The following is an 18122-nucleotide window of genomic DNA, read 5'->3' on the forward strand; positions in this document are numbered from 1 at the left end:
TATACACCATGGAATACTATGCAGCCATAGAAAAGGATGAGTTTGTGTCCTTTGTAGGGACATGGATGCAGCTGGAAACCATCATTCTCAGCAAAGTATCACAATAAGAGAAAACCAAACACCACATGTTCTCACTCATAGGTCAGAATTGAACAATGAGATCACTTGGACTCTGGAAGGGGAACATCACACACTGGGGCCTATTATGGGGAGCGCGGATGGGGGAGGGATGGCATTGGGAGTTATACCTGATGTAAATGACGAGTTGATGGGTGCTGAGGAGTTGATGGGTGCAGCACACCAACATGGCACAAGTATACATGTGTAACAAACCTGCACCTTGTGCACATGTATCCTAGAACTTAAAGTATAACAAAAAAAAAAAAAAAAGAAAAGAAAAAAGTGTTAGGTGAACTAACAACCTGCAAACACCTGGGTCGAAAGAGTATGGTCAAGATATCAAAAAAACCATCTATGTTCTGTGAGAAAAAGCTGCAAAGGAGTTTCTTTGGGAAATTAGAATATTCAACAGAACATACAGGGAGATTTAAGGAAACTACATGCATACACAGCAAAAAGCTTGCTCAGACAAGACCTGCAAAGACACTACGCTTTTGGGCCTGATTGCTAGGCTCAGTATAAGCCTGGCTAAGTATTAAGGGAAAAGCCCAGCACAGAGCCAATCTGCAAAGACTGGGAGAGATGTTTGTCTGCTAGTTTTAACTCCTTTCAAAGAAATCTATGTCAAACTATTAAACACAAGCTAAGGAACACAGACTTCAGTGATGACACACAGAAGGAGTAGTCTTTGCAAAAATAGTTTGGAAATGTCACTAAACAGTAGACTGCTATAATCTTCAATAATAAGATAAATAAAAATTAACTCTCAGGAAGGGGGGAGTATCTGATTTTCAGGGCCACCACATTATAATGTTCAAACATACAGTTTTCAACAACAAAAAGACAGCATTCAAAGACACAGGAAAGTATGGCTCATTGAAAAGAAAATAACGAAATCCATCCCTGAAGAAGCACAGACATTGGACTTACTATGCAAAGACTTTAAACAATTGTCTTACATAAGCCCAAAGAACTAAAGGAAAGCATGGACAAAGAACTAAAGGAAGAAACAGACATATGAACAAAATGAGACTATCAGTAAAGACATAGAAATTATAAAAAGGAACCAAAGATAAATTTTGGAGCTGAAAAGTACAGTATCTGAAATAAATTCACCAGAGGAGTTCAACAGTTGATCTGAACAGGGAGAAAAATCAACAAACTTGAAAAAAGAAGGGCAACTGCAATAATCAAGTCTGAGGAACAAAAGAGAACACAGCCTAAGAAACTGGTGAGAGAGCATCAAACAGACCAACATGTACATTAAGCATATTTCAGAAGGAAAAGAAAGCAGTGAAAAAAAATTGAAGAAATAATAGCCAAAGATGTCCACAATTTGATAAAAGACATAAATCTATGACTCCAAGAAACTCAACAAACTCCAAGTGGGATAAACTCAGAGACCCACACTGAGCCACGTTATAATCAAACTGTCAAAAGACAAAAGCTGAGCCAATCTGAAAAGCAATAAGAACTGACTCATCAAGAATGAGGAATCCTCAAATTTTATAACATTTAATATCTCATGAGAAACCATGGAGTCAGAAGGTAGTGGGATGACATATTTAAAGTGCTGAAAGAAAAATACTGTTACTAAAAATTCGTGTATCTGGCAAAAATAAGGGAGAAATCAAGACATTCTCAGATAAAACAAAAGCTGAGGGAGTTGATTACAATTAGACTTGCCCTGCAAGAAATGCATAAGGGAATCCTTTGGGCTGAAATGAAAGGGCACTAGACAGTAACTCAAATCTGTATATTGAAATAAAGATCCAAAATAAGATACATTGACAAATATAAAAGTCAGTATTACTGTCATACTGTTTTCTAACTCCACTTTTTATTTCCTAAATGATTTAAAAGACAAACTCATACAAATAACTATAAATTATTTATTAGGCATCAGATACATAAACATGTAATTTGTGCCATCAATAACATAAGGGTGGCAGGGGCAGAGCTTTACAGGAGTAGAGATTTTGTATGCTATTGAAGGTAAATTGGTATCAGTTCAAATTAGATTGTTGTAAGTGTAGGATGTGAACTATAATCCCCATAGCAACCAGAAATAAAATATCTAACAAATATACACAAAATGGAGTGAGAAGAGAATTAGATTAGTTCACTACAAAAAAACAGAAAAGAAGGCCATAAAGAGGAAATGAAGGCCAAAAAAGTATCTGACATATAGAAAAAGTGTTAAATGGTAGAAGAAAGTCCTTCCTTAATTACTTTACATGTAAATGGATTAAATTTTCCAATCAAAAGGCAGAAATTGGCAGAATGGACAAAAACAAAACAAGATAGTGATATGCTGTCTACAAGAGAATACTATAGATCCAAAGACACAAATACATGGAACACATAGATAAAGATACTCTGGGCCAGGCACAATGGCTTACACCTATAATCCCAGCACTTTGGGAGGCCAAGGCAGGTGGATCGTGAGGTCAGGAGATTGAGACCATCCTGGCTAACACAGTGAAACCCCGTCTCTACTAAAAAAATATTTTAAAAAATTTAGCCGGGCATGGTGGTGGGCGCCTGTAGTCCCAGCTACTTGGGAGGCTGAGGCAGGAGAATGGTGTGAACCTGGGAGTTCGAGCTTGCAGTAAGCTGAGATTGTGCCACTGCACTCCAGCCTGGGTGACAGAGGGAGACTCCATCTCAACAACGACAACAAAAAAAGATACTCTGTGCAAACATTTTTTTAAAAAAAGAGAACTTTAACACATTATAAACCACCTTGACCTAAGAGACATATAGAACACTACAGTCAACAATAGCATGATACACATTTTGCTCAAGTGTACGAGGAACATTCTCCAGGACAGACCATCTATTAGGCCACACACCAATTCTCAAACTTAAAAACATTAAAATCATACTAAGTATCTTCTCTAATCACAATGGAATGAACTTGGAAATCAATAACAAAAAATAGTGGGAAATTCATAAACATGTAGAAATTAACACACTCAACCAGTGGATCAAAGAAGAAATCACAAGAGAAATAAAAGATGACATTATCTAGCAATTCCACTCAAGATGTATACCCAAGAGAACTTAGAAACAGGCAATCAAATATATACTTATGTCAATGTTTATTGCAGCATTATTCACAATAGCCAAAAGGTAGAAATATCCCAGTGTTCATCAGAAGATAAACAAAATGTGTACACATACAGTGGAATATTAGTCATAAAAACAAATGAAATTCTGATACATGCCACAACATGGATGAATCTTAAGGACTGCTTGAGGCCAGGAGCTCAAGACCAGCATGGGAAACATAGCAACACCACATCTCTGCAAAAATCAAAATCAGCCAGGTGCAGTGAACATGTGCCTGTAATCCTAGCTACTCAAGGAGGCTGAGGTGGGAGAACTGCTTGAGCCCAGGATTTTGAGGCTGCAATGAGCTATGATCACACCACTGCACTCTTACCTGAGTGACAGAATGAGACCTTATCTCAAAGATAAAAAGAAGCAGGTGAGGTTACCTGGGGCTGGGAGAGATACAGGAATGAGGTTATTGCTTAATAGTTACACAGTTTCAGTTTGGGGTGATGAGAAAATTTTGGAAATAGTAGTAATAATTTCACAACATTGTGAATGTAATTAATGCCTCTGACTTGTAAATTTAAAATGTTTACAATGGCAAATTATGTTATATATATCCTACCACAATAAAAAAACTTTAGATTATGTATGTTTAATTTTATTTCTGGGGGAAGATTTGCTTTACTTCTGGGGGAAGATTCACAAGAATTTTAAAGATACTCCTACAGAGTAAAAAGCATGATTGGATACATGTTTTTGAGCATCTGTACTTACAAGCTGATCATACACTTGCAGAGCTTTAGATCCTAAAATACACCCATCTACCATTCTACCAATATTCAAGTGTGTTTATCAAGACAGAAAAATAACAGGTTTTAATAGCTATCTTCTAACAAGATAAAGAGAGGAAAAATATAAGATAGAGGCTCTTGTTAACCTTTTATTTTGAGAGGTTCTTTTGAGAGGTTATCTCAGTAAATAATCTAAACAAGTGAAGGATAGGGTATCTATTACCTGTTGACAGTAGTAACATGACTATATAATCATAAGTGAAAAAGATCAAGGAAGTAGCTGAAAGCTGCTGTATGACAGACAGACCCCTAGACAATCTCCTTCCTGGACAGACCCCTCCAGGAAGGGGATTGGAAGCCTCTATTCTAGGAAATCTGACAAAACCAAAATATTCATGTGGAGGAGGGGACTCCCAAAAAAGCCCATTCAGATAACCCTAAAGACAACCCCTTCCCACAATCCCAAGGCTTTGAAGCTTTTTAGTCCCTCATTCAACCATAAGAAGACAGCCAAAGATTACCAGATATCCTGGAAAAGCCTGAAATACAGACAAAAAAAATAAATAAATACAGAAAGAAATTTGGAGGAAATAGATGTGCAAACAATTTTAAATGAAAAAAAATACAAACACTATATTGAATACCCTTTATCTATGAGCAAATCCATAGATAAAGGCTTTTTGGTTATAAGAAAAGGAAGTTTTACAAATCAAGAAGGGGTCTTTAAGATTTTTAAATACAATAGCAAAGAGTTGGAAGATCGTGCTAAAGAGCTAAAAAACAGATTGGGGTCAAGGGAGGGAAGTAAGGAAATAGATACCCAGTGCTGGATATCCAACATCCAAAAAATAGTTTGGAGAACAAAGCCGCAGAGAATAAATCATCAACCAATGCTAAGTGTTTCCCAGAACTGACAGAAGTGAGTTACTACCTTGGAAGGGTTCACCTAAAACCCAATACAATGCATAAATATAGACCCACACCAAGGCACATCATCATTAAATTTATGAGAAACGGAAATCAAAATGGCATTGGATTTCTCCATACAACGATGGAAACAAAGAAAATGGAGCAACAATATTTTTAAAGTTCTGAAGGAAAATTACCTCCTACCTAAACGTATAAAGTATCAATCAAACATGAGACATGCAAGGTCTCAAAAATTTTACTTCCACTTAAACTTCCTCTAGAAGCTACCAAAGGATGTGCTCCAGCAAAACAAATTAGTACTCAATAAAATGGAAAATATGGAATCCAGAAAACAGCTGAGCACAGGAAAGAAGTTAGTCCCAAGATAGCTAGGAACTAGAGGGCAGATCTGCAGGTAATGATGGAATGAAGGTAATGGACAGGTTGAGAGTTGCCTTCAAGATTTAGGATAGTACTGTACCTTTTAACCTGAGCAACAGTATACCCAGGTGAGTATGGACCAAATTACATGCTTTTCTTAAGCATGTGTGATTATACCCCAGCTTTCCAATCCATGCTGCATGGATCAGCAACAACACTCATATCATATACCAAAGGTATGACCTAATCCTAAGATGTAGACTTTGATTCATCATGCTGTGAGCATCAAAAAACAGTTTACTTCTTCTAACCACATTTCCGCGACATCCAGTTACCCAGTATAATCCTGCCAGATACCCTGTAGTGAGCCTTCTGTTTAGCAGAACTCACTCATAACCTTAGCCATGAACTTGCAAAATTGGCCTTTTAAACTCTCAGGGGGAGCTGAAGCCAGACTGTGACCCAAAGACTGTAACGTTTCCCTTGAAGCCTTCATGCAATAATAGTAATACTGCCCTTTTATACTTGCTAACAGGTTTTTCAAAATTAAATATATTGTTGAAGAATATATGTTGGCAGTAAACTAAAAGAAATGCAAAGGAATGATTAACAAGTCAAGATGATATTTACATTTAAAAAGGAGAGAGATACAATTGCAGGTACACCAGAATCTTCTGAGATCTTATTAAATGTTTTATTTCTTAACATTCTTAGATATTACTAAATGTTCGATTTCTTAACCTGATAGTGGGTACATGAATGTTTATTTTATTATTCTGTAAATCATACATTATTGTGCTTATGAATTGTTTCTCAATTTACAAAAAATCACCCCAACTATTCCCCTTGCTCAAGTTCCATGCTCATTAAAGAACATTCTGGTGATGCTCTGACTTCTATTGTAGCTTTAGCTCCAATAAGCAAATGGACATCGGACCATTTGGCATGTGTAATTCTCTTTTTAGAGTAATAAACTGGTGTACAAGTTTTATTTTAGAAAAAAGTATTAAAACAATGAATGTTTAGGTCACTTAATTACTATGTTCTTATAAATGAAATTAAATTGGTCTCAAAATATATCCTCTTAGAGCCAATAATCTTCTGCAACTAACCAAATTCATTCTCAGAATCAAGACCTTTTCGATGCTTCAATTTCCTTCCATACTGCAGCTTCAATTTTTGAAGTATCATATTCCCTCATCATATCAAATTCAAGCCACGGCTGACTCCACTTCTGAGCTTCTTTCATTTGCTCTTCAGTTAAACAAAGATCAAATCTGATTCCTTTAATATCAAAATTTGGACGTTCCCAGCGTTTAGACCAGGGCTTAGGCTTCATTTTCACTTTCAGCTAAGGAAGATTAAAAAAAAAAAAAAAGGAATAATTAGGCTGATAGGCATAAGCAAAAATTCTTCTGAAGTTTTCATTAAGATGATTCTTTCTTATTTTATACTTGAACTTCTAGTTTCGAATGTATAACCCATACCTCATTAACAGGAACTTTCTGGGTAGGCTCTTGTGCTACTGGCTTCATATTCACATCAAAAGTGCTATATTCAGGAAGGGCATCTCGTAAGTACAGCAAGCTATCATCCAGCCGTTTCTCTAATTTGACCACTTCAATCTCGTGGACCCGAGGATTATAAAGTTCAAAGCAAATCTCAACACCTAAATAGAAAATAAAATACATTCTTACAATCTAAGTCCACATTCCTATACATGTTTCATACTACAGTAAAAGCGTTTCATAAAGGAATTTGCACAAAGTTTTGCATGTAGCAAATGTGCCGTTAATTTGAAATGTTTAAGATAAAGATTACTGAAAGAAATAGAAATAAGCTAAAATCCATTTAAATATAAAGTGAGAAAGTCTGAATTGGAATGATAGTCTAAAAAAGAAAAAATGGCTTCTAGAAATATATTGAGTCACATATCTCTTAATTCTCATAGTAGTAACTTCAGAGAAAGTCTGAATTCTTCCCTATGTCATGTTTTTATCTCCCAATTACTTGAAGAAAAATCAATCTTCCATGTTAAGAGTAATAAGATTAATGGTGCAAAAGAAGTAAAATATTAAGTTCCAACTTTGGTTAGAAGCTCCTTTGATTAAGGATTAGTGGATTCAAGGGCTGGAGAGAACTAGTTTTGCTTTTGCCCTTTCACCTTTCACCATGTGAGGGCACAGTGCTTGGCCCTTCCAGAGCACACAGCAACAAGGCACCATCTTGGATGCAGGGAAGGAGGCCTCACCAAATACCAAACCTGCCAGCACCTTGAACTTAGATTTCCCAGCCTCCCGAACTGTGAGAAATTAATTTGTTCTTTCTAAATTACCCAGCCTGTAGCATTTTGTTATAACAGCACAAACAGAATAAGACACCAGAAATGTAAACCAGAGACCTGTAGCATTTTGTTATAACAGCACAAACAGAATAAGACACCAGAAATGTAAACCAGAGACTGCACAAATGCAAGCAGATGATGGTGACATGGATGAGGGTGACAGCAATGTAGAGGGAAGAACAGACAAAACCGTGATATATTTTTTGGAGATTGTGCCAAGAAAACTTGATTGACTGCATGTGTGAAAGTAAGTGGGTAGGCAGTGGTACCATTTATGGAAATAGAAAAGACTGTGAATGGAACACCATGCAAGGGGAAATAAAGGGTTCTGCTTTCAACTTATGCTGGTAAGACATCCAAATAGAGTGTTGATCAGATAGTTGATCAAATGCAAATCTGGAACTTAAAAAGGGTCAGTCCTAGAGTTATAAATTTGGACGTTATCATTATAAAGATGGTATACAAGCCATTGGACAAGAAGGAAACACTAATGCAGGAAGTAGTGATGGGGAAGGTTGAGGCAGGTTACAACAGTCAGACATACTATAGAGAATGGCAAGAGGGAGCTAATCCTTTTTGAGTATTCTGTGTCCAGTACTTCAAATTCAGTATCTCACAGTTGATTGGCTAGAACCATGTAGAGTAGAAACTATTACTATCTTAATGCTTAAAGAAAATCAAATGACTCACTCCTATGCTCATTTACTTCTATTGCAAGGCCTCTCCAAGTATTTGACCTGATTTAAGGCACAAATCAATTAAGTCCTGCTGAATTCCTACACGCACAGCCCACCAGGTCATTACACACAGCAACTGCTTTCACATTTTCAATTTCTTTGAAAACAAGAATATTTTGTTGTTGGAACTTCATGAAGCATTCAACTTGATAAACTTAACTGTTCCTGCCATTTTAATTAATAATCTTGCTAGAGTTTTACTACTTGTTCCTCTGCCTATAAGGCATAGTATACAAACACAATTTTGCCTTTTTAAAATTCCTCCCAAGTCATATAAGACAGTGATATTCATTTTAGGAGCAAGTAATTCATGAAGACATTATATGTTTGTCTTAAAGTTTTACTCATGGGTTATTTGCTCTTAAACGAATATCCCCATACTGCTTTATAGTGATTTATTCCCCGCTTTGATGTTGCCATGGTTTGCAAAGTCTATTTCTAATGACTGTTGCTCCAATAATACAAGAAGCCTTCAAGAGAAAGATGTCCATCAACCATATTTAATCATTAACATCAAATCTCAATCCATTCTAAAGCCAGAGGCTCCACATCTTCCCTCAGAGTCCCCTTTTACTTTCAAATTTCAGATTTCTTATCCCAGGATGGAGAAACAAAAAGGAATCCTGAGATAACATTTTCTAGACAATGAAAATGATGAAATAAAACTTACCTTGTCCTTCGATAACATTCCTAAGGATAAAAGTAGCTCCAAGGCCTCTTCCTGATCTCTGGATGCAAATCCCCAGAAACTGGCTGATTTTTCCACTGGCATATGGGTCAGCTGTAGTAACACGAAGAATACTTCCTACAAATTCAAAAGAGAAGTGAACTTTTTTTCCAGCACACTCAGCTGAAAAGTAAACTTTATATAAGATGCAGAAACAAACAAACAGCATTGCTAGATAACTTCTTCACTTCCTAAATCTTTTAATTTAGGAATACTTCATATGAGCAGAACCCAGATACGTAAAAAAACAATCTTCTTTTGTTTTTTAAGAAAACTAACCATCCAATCACTAAGAAACTAACCACGCAATCACTAATAATAAAAGCATATAGCTCTTACTGACCAACATAGAACTCTGGGATGTGGAGTACTTTTCTCCTTTCTAACATATCTTTTCTTTCTATTTGAAATTTCAGAGGATCTGTTCTTCCCCTTCGAGGAATGAATTCAGGACTCAAGAACCTGTGAAAAATACAAATAAATAAATTAATTAAAAGTAAACTTAAAAGGCTGCTAAAAGAAAAATTGCTGCTTTTCAAAGAAATTAGAGAATACGATATTGACGTGTTTTATTGTTCACTGTCTAAATAAAAGTCAATCTTATTTCTAAAATTGTTAATGCTCATGAAAACAGCTAACGATTCCTGAGTACTCACCTGGTATTTTGTTAAAAGCTTTGTGAAACATCTATTGCATAAATTAATCCTTCCAGCAACTATGTGGGTTTTGTGTCATCTCCTTTTTACAGAGCAAGAAACTGAAGCTTGAAAAAAGTAAATAACTAACCCATTGCTACATTAGCTATAAATCTGTCAAGTCAAGATTTAAATGTAGGTATGTTTGTCAGTCTCCAAAGCCTATAACCATTACTACAGGTCTCACACTGAGCTATACATGCTACAATAAATTATGTCAGAAAAGACATCAACATATAAATTACTAATTATAAACTGACTTTTAAAATGATCTTCCTGATCAGAGAAGATGGCCCTGGAGATGGTGCTGAAGGGCCTGCGGCATCTGCAGGCTTGTTTGCTGTATCTGCTGGCCAAGACTGTAGACCAGTTTGAGTATGATGGTTGTGACAACTGTGACGCCTATTGGTAGTCCTGGTGTCTCGTGGTTATTATCTTTCTGCCCTCCTGGTACAGCAGTATCCCTTGAAGAAATCCTGAGGCTTTGTAGTGCTCTTTGCTCCCTGACCACGTTTAATAATTCTTGCTTTTCCCCCTCCTCATCTGTTTTCTTCTGTTTACTGCTCTTCCTGTACCTTAGGCCAGTCCTGCATCCTTGCATTTCACATTCTCCTAACTGGAGACCCTTGGGCCTTAGGCGACTGCTGGGTCCTAGTCTGCCTTGTTTGTGCCTCTGTAGGAGGGAAGTCCTTGCTTTTCTCCTCTGGCCTAGTAGGGGACCTTGGGTAATGTCCCATTTTTGGCCAAGATGAGGTATTTGTTTTAGAATAAAAAATTCACCATAAATTCTCATTTACTTAAATTTCCACAGAAATCCTGTTCGTGTCCCCATTTTGATTTCCCTAAGTTGCTGGTTCTCCCTCTGTAAAAAGAGAATGATTAGACCCTGCCTGTTTACCTCAGGATTGTTGTGATTGTAGAAATGAAGCTATGTGAAAATTGTGTAAATCTTATAAAGGTGAAATCCTTTTGCTTAAAAAATAATAATCTTCCTTTTTTTCTTCTTTAACTGATTTTAAGCTCATTAGAAATATTTAATCTACATAAAAAGTATAAATGACAGTACAATGAATATTCATGTCTCTACCACCCACCTCAAGAAATAAATTATCAATATTGTGGAAGCCCCAGTGTATCCCTTCCTACTCTGTAGAGTTAATTACTATCCTAAATTTGGTGATTATTCCCATGAATTTCTTTCTCTTCCTCAATTTTCTACTTTGAAAATTTTAAAGCCTACCAAAAAAATAATACAATGAACAACTGTAGATCTTTCATCTACTTTTACTAACTGCTAAAATTCTGCTGTATTTACTTTATATATACATATCATTTTTTTCTGAAACATTTGACAAAGGTGTGGTGGCTTACATCTGTTATCCCAACACTTGAGAGGCCAAGGAGGGTAGATCATTTGAGCTCAGGAGTTCCAGACCAGGCTAGGCAACATAGTGAGACCTCATTCTCCAACAAAAAAATGTTAAAAATAGCCAGGCATGGTGGCCGGCACCTGTAGTCCCAGCCACTTGGGAGAATGAGTAGGGAGGGGCCTAGGAGTGGGAGGCTGCAGAGCCAAGATCATGCCACTGCACTCCAGCCTGGGTGACAAAAGCAAGGCTCTGTCTCAAAAAAATGGAACAGCAAGGCATTTCATTCCTCAATAATTTAGAATACTTATGCTAAGAATAAGGACTTGCTCCTATATTATCATGATACCCTTATGACACCTATAAAAGCATTAATTTGATAACATAATCTAATACAGAGGTATCGAATCTTCTGGCTTCCCTGGGACACACTGGAGGAATTATCTTGAGCCACACATAAAAGACACTAACAATAGCTGGTAAGCTTAAAAAAAAAAAAAGTCACAAAAAAACTCATAATGTTTTAAGAAAGTTTATAAATTTGTGTTGGGCCACATTTAAAGCTGTCCTGGGCTGCGGGTTGGACAAGCGTGGTCTAATATAGGGTTCATACTCAAATGTATGTCAATATCCTGGGAAGGTATTTTACATCTATTTGTTTCCCAATTCAAAATACAATCAAGCTTCACACATCATATTTGGTCGTTAGTCTCTCAAACTAAGACTTTTCCCCATCTTTGTATTTTTATAACATTAACTTTTTTGAACAGTCAAGGCCTACTATCTTATCCCTAGATTCTGGATTGTTTCCACATGCCTAGACTAAGGTTAAATAATTTTAGTAAGAATATCACAGAGATGATGATGTGAATAACTTATTCTGTCACATCAGGAGACACATAATATCAGCTGGTACGACTACTGGTAAAGTTATGTTTGACTGTTTGGCGAAGTTTCAGAAGGTCCCCCTTAAATTTCTTTTTACTTTACATATGCATGTATGTCTGGGCAACATATACTATTGTTTAGTATAGTTTTGTTTTTGTTTCTTCTGAGACGGAGTCTTGCTCTGTCAACCAGGCTGGAGTGCAGTGGCACCATCTCAGCTCACTGCAACCTCCGCATCCTGGGTTAAAGCAGTTCTCCTGCCTCAGCCTCCTGAGTAGCTGGGATTACAGGCGCATGCCACCACCTCTGGTTTTTTTGTATTTTTGGTAGAGACGGGGGTTTCACCATGTTGGCCAGGCTGGTCTCGAACACCTGACTTCGTGATCTGCCCTCCTTGACCTCCCAAAGTGCTGGGATTACAGGTCTGAGCCACTGAACCTGGCGTATAGTTTTAAACTTAATAAAAATAGCATACATTAACGATTCTAAAGGTTTTTTCCCACACATATTTGTGAAAATCATCCATGTTTAAAAGTTAGTTCTAGTTCATTCACTTTTCACTGCTGTACAATAAATATTCTGTCATATGAATGCATTTGCCTATTCACCTTCTGTTGATTATCTATTCTGCCTCTAAATTTTTGTTATAAAAAATACTTACATTCATTCTTGTACTTGTCTCCTTGTACATACATGTAAGAGTTTAGGTTGTGTGCTTTCTGAGAAGGTATACACAACTTAAACTTACTAAATTCTGTCAAATTGTTCTCCAGAACATATCATTTACATTCCTGTTTAAGTGAATTCTATTAAATGCCACCCTTTAAGAGATATTCCATTAATACCTTCAAAAAAAAAAAGTTTTATAAGGAAATATTTTCTGAATCTCTAGGTTCTCTAACTCCAAGTTTACTTCTATTTAAATCCGTGGAATATTTTAAATGTTTAAAAAAAAAAAAAAAAAAGGCCAGGCATGGTACCTGTAGTTCCAGCTACTCAGGAAGCGGGAGGATCACTTCAGCCCAGGAGTTTGGAGGCTGCAGTGAGCTAAGATCACCACTGCACTCCAGGCTGGGTGACTGAACCACACTCTATCTCAAAAATTTAGGAAACAAAAAAAAAATCCCAGAGGTAATCCAATCAACAACCTACAGTCCTTTCAAGAAGCCTATAATCATAGCAGGTTTTTCCTCTGAAAACTGTTTTTTTAAAAAAGGTTGTTACACAGCTCTCTTTTCAGATCTTAAGTCCTTTAAATTTACATGTACCTCCAAGATTACCACCATTCATTTTAGTTTTTATTCACACTGTTTTCATGAGTAAGTTTCAGATGCACTTTAGCGGCAATTATTACTGTGCCTTGTCTGCCAAAACTTCCAACCTAACCCACAGCAAATTTTTTAAGTTGGCCAACCTATTCCTATCCAGCGTTGGGGTCTTTTGAGAGAAAAGAACGGCTCTTGGACATAAACAGGTATAAACAGGATGTACCTCAGAGAAAAACTCTGGTATAGGACATAAACCACAGAAGAAAGAGCTTAAAATATGGGGAATCCTTACTTGAAGTTCTGACTCAATAAAACTGCAAAGAAGTTCAATGCTGGCTTGGGGAGAAGCGAGGAAGACAGAACACTGTGGTGCACGGGCTCATGAATCCTACACACCAGCTCGTGCAGGGGAAGGTGCAGCCCCCACCTTAGAGCCGGTACCTCCCGCTAACGCGCTCACGCGCGCACCGACCCCTGTTGCCGGCCTGGCGCCAGGGCAGTGGCTCACCTGCGTTCCTGTTCCGGCGGGCGGCGCTTGTCCATGATGACCGGCTTCGGCGGCGGCTGGAACGCGCCGGGCTCGGAAGGCCCAGTGCTGTGCTGCCGGACAGGCCCCGCGTGGACCCCTGCGGGAGCGGACGACGAAGGTCAGAACTCTAGTGCCAGCCCTGAGATCCCGCAGAGCCCCGCAATCTCCCCCAACCCGGTGTCCCACGGAGGACCAACTCTGGGGTTGCCTCTCATCTCCAGGCTCGCCTCCCCCATCCTGACCCTGGGCCCCTAACGCGCCCCAGCTCGCAAGTCCCGCTCCTCTTACTGCAGGCGAAAGAGGCCGGCGCGGGGAACAGAGTCCTGGCGGCTTGGAAACTCCGACCTAGGCCCATTGCAGCCCCGTGTCCCGCTGCAATGCAGGACGCCATGCCGGCTAGCTTACGTCAAGACTACAACTCCCAGTAATCAGCGCGAGGAGATTGTAGCTGCCTGCCACTAGATGGCGGCTGCTATGGGACAAAATAGATAAGTCTCCCCCGCTGCTCTTTTCCTGGTGTCTTAGGAAAAGAGCAAATTTCTCTAGTTCCCCATAATTAGCCAAGTTACACCCCTCCACAGGGGTGTTCTCCCGGCCTAGAAAGTTCTTTCCTACCTCTCTGAATCAACTCTATCTTCTCAGGCAAGCTCTCGCTATGTGAAAATCCCGTTGTAGGCCTTCATTCCCACTAGGTGCCTTCGATTGGCAGCTCTGATCTCATTTGCAATTCTTTCTTTCTTGCGTAGTTATTAGATTAGTATTTAAATCTGCTATTATACTATAATGAGGCAAGGGAAGGGAGAAAGTCTTCTTTTTTCTTACTGTTTTATCCCAGCACCTAGAACCTACCTGGGCCCTCACTAACTCTTTGTTTTTGTTTTGTTTTGTTTTGTTTTTCTGAGACAAGGTCTTCTGTTGCCCAGGCTGGAGTGCAGTGGCGCGATTATGGCTCTGCGGCCTCCAACTCCTGAGCTCAGGCGGTCCTCTCACCTTAGCCTCCAGAGTAGCCGAGACTACAGTCTTGCACCATCACGCCCAGCTGATTTTACAAATTCTTTGTTGAATGCACAGAAAGGAGAATAGAACAGTTCCTGACAGAACTGCTGGCCCGTAGTCCTTGAGACTACAGAAAGCCTAAACCCTTTGAGGAACCCAAATGAGTTTGGGCTGGGCAACAGTGGGTATGGATAGGTGGGGGAAGTAAAGCTGAAAAGTCTTGTTAAGAAATTTGGAAAATGACTGGGCGTGACCAGGTATGCCTATAATCCCAGCACTTTGGGAAACCAAGGCAGGAGGATCCCTTGAGTCCATGAGTTGGAAACCAGCCTGGGCAACATAGTGAGAACTTATCTCTAAGAAACAAACACAGCCAGGCATGGTGGCTCACGCCTTTAACCCCAGCATTTTGGGAGGCCAAGGTGGGCAGATTGCCTGAGGTCAGGAGTTTGAGACTAGCCTGGACAACATGGTGAAACCCCGTTTCTACTGAAAATAAAAAAAAAAAAAATATGTATCCTAGTTGGTGGCAGGCTCCTGTAATCCCAGCTACTTGGGAGACTAAGGCAGGAGAATCTCTTGAACCCAGGAGGCAGAGGTTGCAGTGAGCTGAGATTGTGCCATTGTACTCCAGCCTGGGCAACAAGAGCAAAACTCCATCTCAAAAAAAAAAAAAAAGAAAAGAAAAGAAAAAGAAAAAGGAAGAAAAAAAAAAGGAAAGAAAAGAAAGAGAAACACACAAAAAAAGAAATTTGGAATTTGTTATCTTAGCAATGGTGACACAGTATAAGGATTGAACACTTAGAGTAATGTGATTATTTAACTACATATTAATCATTCCAGTTGTATTAATGTCCCAAAGCTACCTCAAATTCAGCATATCCATACTGAGTTCATCTTGTTCACCTCCAGACTTCCTTCCCAGTATTGGCTATCTCAGGGAATGACTTCAGCATCCACTCCCTTGCCTAAGCCAAAAATCTCAGTGCCATCCTTGATTCTTCCCTATCTCCCCCTGGATGAAGTTCCAAAAAGGATGCCTGGCACCATCAAATATTTCAGGAATCCATGTACCTTCTCATCCTTTCATCCGTATTACCAATCTAGGTCACCATTTTTTCCCCTCAGGATCCCTGGAGATCCCTGCAACAGCCTTCTCATTAGTCTTCCTTCCTATAGTTACCTCCAGTCCTTGACACAGCAACCAAAAAAGATGGCACAGAAATGAATACCCTGTTCTTGGGTTTCCCCAGTTTAAAGCCTTACTGTTTACTTTTGACAGAAATCAAATGCTCAAAAAAGCAACCAACCTCTGCAGCTTGGCCCCCATACTCCAGCTTGGCATCCTGAAAAACATGAGCTGTTACATCAGCCTGAGGAACAGGGCCATGTTTTGAGCACAGAACTCAAGGTGCTGTAAAGAAAGACAGGGCCTTGTATTTTAATTCTAGGTTCTTTGATTAGAACAAGAATTTATTCTATAAATGACAAGGAATCACACAACCAAAATTTCAGATGAGCAATATTTTGGCTCTTCTACCTACCCAAAAAAGTAGACTTCAAGCTGTTAAGAGTAAAAGGGAGGAGAAGCAAAGATAATCATGACTGGCAGCGGTGAAGATTTTTCTGTATTAACCATGCCCAGAACACTTGGCCTTCCCTCTTACTAGGATTGGTGCTATGGGCAGGGGCAGAAACATAAAAGACAGACCTTCACAGGAGGACGGCAGAATTTACTAGACATTGCCAAGCCATGCCTGCTGCCCTCCCCGCTTCTACAGTTGAAGGAATAGTTGTGTAGAGTTTTACAAAACTGGAAGAATGAACCTAAAGAATCTTATTTGATTTTCTCCTATATTCTTGCTCACCCAACATCCGTCAGGCCATTCTGACCTTATCTTAATGTGGAGAACAAGCTGGAGTTTAAATTATTCCACCAAACAACTTCATAGAGCAAAACCAAAGAGCACAGAGCTGGCTCAACCATTTTGTGAGCTGATTACAGGAATAGAACTTTAATTATTTACTTCTGTGTTTTACACCCATGGAAAGGAGATCATGAACATCATTATATAATGTTCAGCCAAGGGAAGAAAGTATTCCAGGCAAACTGGCTGCTTCAGGTTATTGTGACATCAGGATCCTTGTCTGTTTTGCTCATTATTACATCCTCTAGTAGAATATCTGGCACCCAATAAATATTTCTAAGTAAAATTAGATAGATCACTCTGATTGTACTTTAGAAAACGGGTGAGAAGCAGGAAATTATTGGAATATTCCAAAAGAGAGATGGTGCTAACCTGGAACAGAAAAAAAAAAAAAATGGTTCTTAAAGTCATCTTAAAATCATCCCTAATAAGAGCCTTGACTAGCAACATCAGCACAACCAGGGAACATGTTAAAAATACAAATTCTCAGGCCCCACCCCCAGACTTACTGAATTTAAAACTTTGGGCACAGAACCCAGTGATCTGTGCTTTAACAGATCCTCCAGGTGATTCTGATAGTTGTTCCAATTTGGGAACAACTGAGGTAGAGGCCATAGAAATAGAAAGTGTTATTTGTTTTTCTATATCTCCGTCTATTTGTGAGGTAGAGTCAGTAAAAAAAATTTCTGTAATGTACTAGCTGTGAGTCTTTGAGAGAGGTTCCCATCTCTGCTTTTGCTTCTTCATGGGTAATAGGATAGAGGTATACCTACCTCATTGGGTTGGTATAAGGATTAAATTGAGATAATGCATAAAGTTTGGGGATAAATGTATAGATCATAATAAGTTCTTTTTTTCCAACTTCATTGAGACATGATTGAAGATAAAATTTGTATATATTTAAGGTGTACAACATCGTGATTTGATATATGTATGCAATGTGAAATGATTACCACAGTTGAGCTAATTAACATATCCTTCACCTAATTAAAAAAAAAAAAGCTTTTTGTAAAACTTACTTTAAAGATGCCAGCAAGAGAAAACTATAATCTGATTCATGTATTAACACTTCCAAAAAAAGAATCTCCTATACCTAGAAAACCCTAAAGATGCTACCAAAAGACTCCTAGACCTGATAAACAACTTCAGCAAAGTTTCAGGATCCAAAATTAATATGCAAACATCTGTAATATGTCTATACACCAACAATATTCAAGCTGAGAACCAAATCAAGAATGCAGTCCCATTTACAATAGCCTCCAAAAACATAAAATACCTGGGAATACATCTAACCAAGGAGATGAAATCTCTACAACAAGAACTACAAAACACTGCTGAAATAAATTATAGATACCACAAACAAATGGAAAAACATTCCA

At 38.4% G+C, this 18122-nt stretch overlaps 1 protein-coding gene across 2 annotated transcripts in view; it reads right to left on the minus strand.

Annotated features, from left to right (window-relative positions):
- MRPL19 (mitochondrial ribosomal protein L19) overlaps positions 1-14241 on the minus strand; it is a 53348-nt gene extending 39107 nt beyond the window's left edge. The window contains exons 1-6 of one of the 2 annotated variants that reach the window (XM_011975483.1): positions 14108-14241; positions 13799-13916; positions 9416-9534; positions 9016-9150; positions 6752-6933; positions 6377-6615 (exon numbers count right to left, since the gene is read on the minus strand). In XM_011975483.1, the coding sequence (XP_011830873.1) occupies positions 6394-6615; positions 6752-6933; positions 9016-9150; positions 9416-9534; positions 13799-13916; positions 14108-14210 (879 nt within the window). In that variant the 5' untranslated portion in view covers positions 14211-14241 and the 3' untranslated portion in view covers positions 6377-6393. Of the gene's footprint in view, positions 1-5931; positions 6616-6751; positions 6934-9015; positions 9151-9415; positions 9535-13798; positions 13917-14107 lie in introns of those variants that run through there. The other variant, XM_011975482.1, reaches the window with a different exon arrangement.
- Positions 14242-18122: the final 3881 nt, after the last annotated feature.

The sequence above is a fragment of the Mandrillus leucophaeus genome, unplaced genomic scaffold, assembly GCF_000951045.1.
Source record: "Mandrillus leucophaeus isolate KB7577 unplaced genomic scaffold, Mleu.le_1.0 Scaffold1569, whole genome shotgun sequence".
NCBI lineage: Eukaryota > Metazoa > Chordata > Mammalia > Primates > Cercopithecidae > Mandrillus > Mandrillus leucophaeus.